The sequence below is a fragment of the Mandrillus leucophaeus genome, unplaced genomic scaffold, assembly GCF_000951045.1.
Source record: "Mandrillus leucophaeus isolate KB7577 unplaced genomic scaffold, Mleu.le_1.0 Scaffold190, whole genome shotgun sequence".
NCBI classification, from domain to species: domain Eukaryota; kingdom Metazoa; phylum Chordata; class Mammalia; order Primates; family Cercopithecidae; genus Mandrillus; species Mandrillus leucophaeus.
Genome location: NW_012101921.1, coordinates 3509885 through 3519654, shown reverse-complemented (window position 1 = coordinate 3519654; position 9770 = coordinate 3509885). Strand labels below are relative to the sequence as shown.

General features: G+C 50.2%; 1 protein-coding gene across 1 annotated transcript in view; it reads right to left on the bottom strand.

The window, feature by feature from the left end:
- Positions 1-1502: 1502 nt before the first annotated feature.
- The window catches only part of ABCG8 (ATP-binding cassette, sub-family G (WHITE), member 8), a 34592-nt gene continuing 26324 nt past the window's right edge, over positions 1503-9770 (bottom strand). Inside the window, exons 7-13 of the mRNA XM_011978200.1 lie at positions 8155-8317; positions 7987-8070; positions 6318-6517; positions 5829-5905; positions 4912-5179; positions 2893-3020; positions 1503-2808 (exon numbers count right to left, since the gene is read on the bottom strand). Coding sequence (XP_011833590.1) covers positions 2674-2808; positions 2893-3020; positions 4912-5179; positions 5829-5905; positions 6318-6517; positions 7987-8070; positions 8155-8317 — 1055 coding nt within the window. The 3' untranslated portion in view covers positions 1503-2673. The remainder of the gene's footprint in view (positions 2809-2892; positions 3021-4911; positions 5180-5828; positions 5906-6317; positions 6518-7986; positions 8071-8154; positions 8318-9770) is intronic.

The window sequence follows — 9770 nt, the reverse complement described above, 5'->3', positions numbered from 1 at the left end:
CATCTGATTCCAGGGCTGGGATAGGAAAATGCAAGATGAACCTGTGACGCCGGGTGCCATGGTTCACGCCTGTAATCCCAACACTTTGGGAGGCCGAAGCAGGTGGATCACTTGAGGTCAGGAGTTCAAGACCAGTCTGGCCAATATGGTGAAACACTGTCTTTACTAAAAATACAAAACTTAGCCAGGTGTGGTGGTGGCCACCGTTAATCCCAACTACTTGGGAGGCTGAGGCAAGGCAATCACTTGAACCTGGGAGGCAGAGGTTGCAGTGAGCCGAGATTGCGCCATAGCACTCCAACCTGGGCCACAGAGTGAGATTCTGCCTCAAAAAAAAAAAAAAATGAGCCTGAAACTCTTGGTTATTTCAGCCCTCAAAGGATGATGAGGAAATGTCAAAAGGATGCAGAAGCCAGCTCGACAGGGTTCCCACTGGCCAAATCAGGGACAAGTTGAGCATCAGAATTAATCATAATAGTAAAGGGTTGTAATCCATTGGATACAATGGGAAACCACAAGTTTACATTGATCGAAATTTTAAAATGAATATATATGGAAAGTTTACATAGTTTCAAAGTACCCACTTACAAAATGCTTATTAATTATAAAGGGAGGGAAAATAGTAACTTGGCTGTGGAGAAGCCTAGCAGACACCCCTTTAATCAAGTGATCAAAGTGAACGTTGTTGGTATAGGACAGGTTGAAATCACGTGCCTCCTGATAGGATGCACTGGGCAGAACACAACATCACTTCTGTGACATTCCTGCCCAAAGTGTGTGATCTGAGCTTAATCATGAAAATACACCAGATAAGCCCAAATTGAGAGACAGCCTTCAAAATTAAGTATCAGGGTCACGAAAGTCAAGGAAAGTTGACTAACTGTTCTAAACTGAAAGAGACCAAAGAGACTTGAGAACTAGATCCAAGGCTTGATTCTGATCTAGATCCTCTTGCTATGGAGGACATGATAGGAACACCCAGTGAATCTCAGGAATGGGGTCTGCGGGCTGGATGGTGGCAGTGTGACCGTGCAAGCATCCTGAGTGTGGCAGGTGCTTTGGAAAAGGGCAGCGTACTTGAATCTGCACAGATCACCAGGGGTTCTTCTTAAGATGCAGACTCATTGAGCCTGGGTGGGGCCTGAGGCTCATGGGACCTATCCAACCAGCCCCAGCTGTGCCCTTTCTGCTGGCCCAGGGACGATAGTTGGAGTAACGCGGCTCTAGTGAACCTATGAAGAGTACTTTCTATTTGCCTTCCAAACACCCGCCTTCCCCTTCTTTTGATTCTAAACTCTAATTTTCCTTTGAGAACATTCTCTCCTGCCCTCTGTGCACCTGTTTTGAGTCAGATAGTCCCCAACACTCAGGCCTGAAGTATGCAACCTGGGCCTCTGCCATCCCATCCTCTGGCCACTGTGAAAGGTTCAAGGCTGGCCCTGAAACCCAGGCAGGGTCAGTGTATTCATCTGCTCTCACACTGCTATGAAGAAATACCCAAGACTGGGTAATTTATAAAGAAAAGAGGTTTAATTGACTCACAGTTCAGCATGGCTGGGGCGGTCTCAGGAAACTTAACAGTCATGGTGGGAGGCACCTCCTCACAGGGTAGCAGGAGAGAGAATGAGAGCTGAGTGAAGAGGGAAGCCCCTTATAAAACCATCAGATCTCAGCCGAACTCACTCTCAGGAGAACAGCATTGGAGAAATCACCCCTGTGATTCAATTATCTCCATCTGGTCCCGCCCTTGACATGTGGGGATTATTACAATTCAAGGTGAGATTTGGGTGAGGACGCAGAGCCAAACCATATCAGTCAGTGAAATGTAACTCTAACAAGCCTGGCTGAGTTAACACAGCCTCTGCAGACCCCATTTATCTTCTGGAGCCTTCCTGAACTCCTAAGCCTTACAGCAGCTCAGGCCTTGCCTTCTGCCCTCTAACTCCAAAGGCTTCCAAGGCTTTTCTGACCCCCACGTGACTCCACCACAAAGTATCCATGTGCCCTTAGGAAAATGAATTTTTGCTTCAGTTTTCACACCTATAAAATGGGATACCACTTACCTCAAAGGATTGTCCACCTAAAGTGTTTTTGCACAGGACCTGCCACAGAGTAGATGCTCAATAAATTTTTAATTGTTCACCTTGGCTTTTGGAGCCCATGACCCCACACAAAAAGAAGGGATGGCATCTTGCTGGTACATCTTAGGTCACTTTCTGTATTGATGGTGGCTCACCACGGAGTGTGGGGCCCCTGGAAGATGAAGCCATATCTGCTAGCTACTGTTACTGTTCCCTCCAGGTTCCAACAATTCCTGCACAGTCTAGCTACTCAATTCATTCCTAGTTTGCTCCCATCCTATATCAAGTTGCCTATATAAATGCATATCAAAAGGAAATAAATTAGCAACGTTGTAGGTGCCACCGAGTGCAGGTTTTCTCACTCCCAGTCATCGCAGTCTCCTGCCAGTGAGCAGAAATCCCTTTCGACTGTCTTTATTCTACTGCCATCCTGTGGCTGGTCTGTGCCACTGCAGCACCGTGGGCCGGATGTAGCTGAGCATCTGTAGGGTCATTGTCTTCACGGTCCCCAGGAAGGGGGTCCTGAGGAGGAAGTGCAGTTGAAGGGTCTGCTCAGGTCCCTCACCAGCGGGCAGGCGCCTGGCGTGAATCATCAGTCTTGACTTGGCTTCTGTTTGATGAACCTTAAGGACACGTAGTACAGGACCATGAAGCCACCGCTGAGGCCAATGACGATGAGGTAGATGGCGTAGAGAGGGTACGAGTTCAGCTCCATGGCACTGAGGATCTGGAGACAGACATGCAGTGGGCTTACTAGAATGATGGGCAGCCAGACGTCCAATAATTTAGAACCCGAGGCCTCCCTGCTTACTTTATCTCCTGAGACCGCGATGGTGAAGTTCCCGAGAGGCATTTTATAATTTCTTCCGCTGAACTGAATCTTCATCAGCCCTTCAAAACACCACCGCAGGAAGGACACTTTGGAAATCCACGCGGGCACTGGAAACAGAGAGCCTCGTTACTCACAGGTCTCCCTCATATTCTCACGGTTTCCCCATATTCGCATGGTCTCCCCCATACTCACACAGTCTCCCCACATTCCCATGGTCTCCTCACATTTGCATGATCTCCCCATATTTCCACGGTCTCCCACATATTCAGTCTCCCCATATTCCCATGGTCTCCCCATATTTGCATCTCCCCATATTCCCATGATCTCCTTTATATTGACACAGTCTCCCCCATATTCACAGTTTCCTCATATTCCCACGGTCTCCCCATATTCCCACAGTCTCCTTTATATTGACATGGTCTCCCCCATATTCACAGTCTCCTCATATTCCCACGGTCTCCCCATATTCCCACAGTCTCCCCCATATTCAGTTTCCTCATATTCTCACAGTCTCCCCATATTCCCATGGTCTCCTCATATTCCCATGGTCTCCCCATATTCCCATTGTCTCCCCATATTCCCAGTCTCCCCCATATTCACACTATTTCCTCATATTCCCATGGTCTCCCTATATTCTCATGGTCTCCCCATATTCCCACTGTCTATATTGACATGGTCTCCTGCATAGTCGCATGATCTCCCCATATTCCCACAGTCTCCCCATATTCCCATGGTCTCCCCATATTCACGTGATGTCCCCATATTCCCACAGCCTCCCACATATTCCCACAGTTCCCCATATTCCCACAGCCTCCCACATATTCCCACAGTCTCCCCATATTCCCATGGTCTCCCTATATTCCTGCAGTCTCCCCATATTCTCACCGTCTCCCCATATTCCCACAGTCTCCTCATATTCTCACGGTCTCCCCGTATTCCCATGGTCTCCTTTATATTGACACAGTCTCCTGCATATTCACACAGTCTCCCCATGTTCCCATGGTCTCCCCACATTCCCACAGTCTCTCCCACCTGCACAAGGGCACATCCCACTCTCTGAGACAGGGCCGTGGTGGCTGTGGCCCAAGTTCTCTGATGAGCAAGGAGGGGAGAGAGGCCAAGGGGCAAAAGGGCAGAGGGGCTGCTGGGGACACAGACTGGGGCTGAGGGAGCTGAGAGGCCACGGGGTCACCCACATGTTTGATCCATAGCAATTCTTGAGAGGGATTTGATGAGGCACCCCTGCATGTGCTCAGCTTCATGGACCGTGCAGGCTGAGGAGACTCAGCGGCCCCACACCAGAGACGATGGAGCCTGTGCCCTGATCCTATGGAGGTGGCATGGTATGGGGAGGGGAAGGAGGCAGTGAGCCCTGCCTGGATGCGTCAGGAAAGCCCTGGCAGAAGCGAGGCCCCGTGGAAGGTAGGGCATGACATTCCCGGAGACAGCAGCTGGGCAGGCTCGGAGGTGAGAGGGTGGGGTGTGCTGGGGGCTCCAGAAAGCTGGGGAGGCTGCAGGATTGAGCAGCCCTGGGAGGATTTGAACAAAGAGGGTTTGTTTCCATGGGTTTGCACCTTGGAAAGCTCACTCTGCATGGCTGAGTTGAGAGGGATGTGGAGGGGCCCAGGTCACAGAGACCAGGCTATGGCAGTGGCCCAGGCTTAAACGATGGCAGTCAGGGATGGGGACACAGCCAAGCAGACATTTCAGAGGAACCCAAGGCAGAATCAACCTGGCTCACAGGTGGATGTGGAGAGGGAGGGAAAGAGTCAAGGGTGACTTCTGGGTATTGACTATGGGATAGGAGGAGGTGCATCTGGAATCTCTAATGAAATCGTTCCTTTGGCCTCCAGGACAGCGGGCAAAGGCCTCTGCTTCCAGAAGGGCCAGCCTTAAGTTGGACCCAAGTAACGAGTGTCCATCTCCGGATGAAAGCAGGCTTCATCCAGCCGCATGAGGCCTAACAAAGCTGGCCCAGGCCCGGGGTGCAGGCCTCACCTGTCCACAGGCTGCTCAAGTTTATCATGTAGCCCGCGGTGAGGTAGAAGGAGTTGTAGAGGGCGTTGCTGAGGAAGGAGGCCATGTGGAAGGTGGGCAGCAGGGCCGCGGTGGCCAGGGCCATAATCCTGCAACAGAAGACCACCAGCCACACCAGCAGGAAGTGCAGCAGGAAGGGCTGGAGGCCCGGCCTCAGGTTGGCCAGCCAGTAGGTGGGCATCCCGTAGATGATGATGTAGGCACAGTGCTCCGGAAGCTCGCCGAGGATCTGCAAAGAACAGCCCTTGCAAGGATGTGAAGCCAGCACCTTCACTGCCATTATAATAAACGTTTAAAAGTATCTATGCCCCCCAGTGGCAACCTTCCCTCCTGGTAATGATGAGGCTGTGGCAGGAGGGTGTGCTGGGACCCGGTGCGCTCAGTGCTGGCTTCCCCCTTGCAGATGCCAAGCGTTCCCTCTAGGGCAGTTCAGCGTGTTTCCCCCAGGGCAGCACTGGGCACCTGCTGTCCTAAGACCTGGTTTCAAGTCCCTACTCCCCCTGACCAGACAAGTAGCTGTGTGGCCTTGGAGAGCCGAGCAGCCTCTCCAAACCTCTGCTTCCTGGAAACGCCTGCCTGGCCGCTCGGGGCCACAGTGAGGCTCCGAAGAGGTAAAATACAAAGAGGATTTCTTTTTTTTAGACTCCTTCTGACCAGAAAACTATAATTCCTGGTCCACAGTCCTAGTGTTTTGGTAAATGTTTAAAAGTTCAAGTCTCCGAAACTCCCCTAGAAAATGTGACATCTGGTGGCATCTGCGACTTCACATGACCCATAGCCCCATGGTTCAGAAAAGGCTACCCGGTGGCAGTGTTTTCTCCACACTTACGCCCACCCTGGTGGGCGGGGGGCACTTGCTCTCAACCCTGCCCAGTCACCTTGGCAAAGAAATATGGACTAGTGGTGTACAGCCCGTCTTCCAGTTCATAGTAAAGCATTGCCCTCTCCGAGTAACCTAAAAAATAAGGGAAAGGAAAAGAGAATGAAAAAGTAGAATAAATCTTCAGTGTTTCTGTTTTGGAGATTCTCTTAATACAATTCAAAGCAGTTATCATATTGCCCAAGTCTCTTAGGTTTTTTTACAAAATAGGCACAGTAAAGCCATCCTAATTTAGATGGCTGATGAGGCTCTTCGGGTTTTGCAAGTCTGTAGCTCGTGTTCTGCTGTCAAATATAAATCCTGCTAGGATAGGAACAGCTAAGACTCGGTAATTTGCTTTCATTTGCATACTAACATTAACATGCAAACTTTAAAAACATTATTGTCTTGTATATCATAATCACAATGAAATCAAACCCAGAGCTCAGAGGAACACAGCTCAGAGGTGGCTGAGGTCCTGCGTGGCCACGCCAGTGGCCACACTCACATTTGGAGATGACATCCAGAATGACATTGAAAGGGATGAGAGCGCCGATCATGAACAAGAGGGCGGCTGTATCCATGAAAGAGAGCTGGATGTTCCCGTGGCCAAAATAGAGGAAACCGATGGTCAGCGACATCAGACAGGCCTCTGCCCCATGGATGAGGAGGGTGGGCAGGTCTCGGAAGTCGTTGGAAATCTGACGACTTAAAAACCAAAAGGAAGAGATGCTCAGGCAACAACATACACCAGCCCTGTGACCTTGGGAATGTCACAGTCTCCGTATGCCTCGTTTTTCTCGTATGCAAAATGGGGACGGTAATACCTGCCTCCTAGAGCTGCTCTGAGGATTAAATCAGAAAACTGATGGCAGTATCTGTCCCACTGTAGGTACTCAATAAATGGTTGTTACTTTTATCATAATGTATCAGCTTGGCAATGTTAAAGAAATGATCCCCAGGAAAAAATCAGTTCAGTCTGTGAAGATGTACAGATAGGCTGGGCATGGTGGCTCACGCTTGTAATCCCAGCATTTTGGGAGGCTGAGGCAGGTGGATCACTTGAGGGCAGGAGATCAAGACCAGCCTGGCCAATGTGAAGAAACTCCATCTCTAAAACACACAAAAAATTAGTCGGGCATGGTGGCGCACACCTGTAATCCTACCTACTTGGGAGGCTGAGGCAGGAGAATCACTTGAACCTGGGAGGTGGAGGCTGCAGTGAGCCGAGATTACCCTAGTGCACTCCAGTCTGGGTGACAGAGATAGACTCTGTGTTTTAAAAAAAAAAAAAAAGGTGTGTGCTCAATGATGTCTGCTGCCTCATTGCTTGTAGTAGTAAAAGCCAGAAGATAATCTGGCCATCAAGATGGACTTAACGGGTGGGTGATTATGGCTACACTGACGGGAATGCCGGGGAAGACCCAATCAGACAAGAGGTAGAGGCGCTGCCCTCACTGAAAAGAAACCAGCTACAAACCAGCATGCAGAGTATGATCCCACTACGTTTAAAAACACGTGTGTGCATGGAAACATCAGGAAAGACACACGCCACACAGTGCCGTCTGGTTTTCTTTGAGGGCTGGTATGACTGGGACTTCCCTTTTTACTAGAGATTCTCTCCTATTGTCTACATTTTTCTCAATGACCCTATGCTATTTATACGATCTTCCAGCTGGTGAGGTTATCTTAATTTTGTTTAAAGAATAAAAGCAATAAGGGTGTTCTGTGTCCCTTGAAGATTAGTGCTGGTCCCAACAATGCTGTTTTCTTTTTTCTTGAGATGGGGTCTTGCTCTGCTGCCCAGGCTGGAGTGAAGATGCAATCACGGCTCAGTGCAGCCTCCACCTCCAGGAATCAAGCAATCCTCCCACCTCAGCCTACCAGATAGGCCCACGCCACCATAACTGGCTAATTTTTGTACTTTTTTGTAGAGACGGGCTTTCACCATGTTGCCAGGCTGGTCTCGAACTCCTGAACTTAAGTGATCCACCTGCCACAGCCTCCCAGAGTGCTGGGATTACAGGCATAAGCCACCACGCCCCGCTGGATGCTGTTTTTTCAAATAACTCTATCTCTCATTTTCTCCTTTAAATTCACTTAAATAGAAAAGGCTTAATGTGATATACAAAGACTTGGTGGGGGCGGGGGTCAGTAATAAAAAGACAGATAATTACCGGATCAGCGTGGTAAACTGCTGCACCGCCCCAGGCATCTTCGTAGGACTCGAGAGGCAGTTGGTGTCTAGTGGGGTCAGGCTGCTGGGAGGCAGAAGATGTGGCCAGGTCATGGGGGCAGCCACCTTCTGCAGGGAGCTCTCCTCTCAGAGCCGCCCGCCAGATTACCTTTCCACACAGGTGTCCTCATCAAGATCCTTCGTCTCTGCTTTCCACAGGAAGTCATCTAAGTCACGCACTTTTTCTAGAAACAGGGCTGCAAGTGACTGAGCCTTCTCCCTGGTGGCCACTTCCTGCTCTCTGCTGCGCCTGTCAATGCCGGTCAGGTCCACTGCAAGCAGGGGATGTGGAGTCATGGGTGGCCTGTTCCCTGGCACCTGCTCCCAGGTGAGGAGCTTGGCGCACGCCCAGCTCACAATGCTGATCACCCCTCGTGGGGCTCTGGGACATGCTCTCCACCTTCAGCCACGAAGCAAGGGGCAGAGCAGAGGGAGGCAGAGGGACCCCAAGGGCTGGGCCTTCACCCTGCCAGGCCTGACCACATCTGCAGAAGCCTCAGGGGAAGGGCAGTGGATCAAAAAATGGGCAACAGTAGAGGCCCCACCCAAGTCTTACTACCCAGGCTCATTTTGAGGATATCTTAGGACAGAGCAAGAGCCTTCAGAGCCAAGGGCCACATCACACTCAGGCTCTGGCTCCAACTCTAGCTGTCCAGGAAGCTTTTGATGAGGACTCAGTGCCCCTCCATGGGGAGAAGTTGGGCTGGTCAAGGGGAGGCTGAGTAGTTGGGCTCACAGTTAGTGAGAGTTCTATCCAGAGAGTGAGAGTTCTATCCAGATGGTGAGAGTTCTATCCAGATAGATAGTGAGAGTTCTATCCAGATGGGGAAAATTCTATCCAGATAGTGAGAGTTCTATCCAGATAGTGAGAGTTCTATCCAGATGGTGAGAGTTCTATCCAGATAGTGAGAGTTCTATCCAGATGGTGAGAGTTCTATCCAGATGGTGAGAGTTCTATCCAGATGGTGAGAGTTCTGTCCAGATGGTGAGAGTTCTATCCAGAGAGTGAGAATTATATCCAGAGAGTGAGAGTTCAAGCCAGATGGTGAGAGTTCTATCCAGATAGATACTGAGAGTTCTATACAGATAGATAATGAGAGTTCTATCCAGACAGAGAGTGAGAGTTCTATCCAGATGGTGAGAGTTCTATCCAGTTAGTAAGAGTTCTATCCAGAGAGAGTTCTATCCAGATTATGAGAGTTCTATCCATATGGTGAGAGTTCTATCCAGATAGCGAGAGTTCTCGCTCTCACTGAAAATTAACAACTTGGCCTCCCAGGCAGCCTGCCCAAAGCAGGAGGATGTCTGGCTGGAGGGTTCCAGGGACTGGCCAACTTCAGGTAGATTTCTCACTGCCCCCTTTGTTGGCTGCTCTGCCCCAGGAGGGAGACAGCACACTCGGCTGGAGACCCAATCTGATCAGCCCTGCCTCCTAAATCCAAGGGATGCTAACCTGTGGGGAGCACCAGGCAGCCCCACACCACAGCCATCCTCCTGCAGTGCCTCTGCCTTCTATCTCCAAGGCCCTGGCAATGCCACAAAAGGCAAACTGAGCCCAGCCACAGCCAGGATCTCCCTATACCCAGCTCAGTCTAGACCCATGCATGCCTGCCCACCCTCCCTCCATTCCTTTCCCAGAGCCTTGGCTTGGCTAGAGGTGACCTACTCCTCTCTCTCCCTCTTCCCTCCTCCCATATCCTCCTTTTTTTTTTTTTTTTTTTTTTT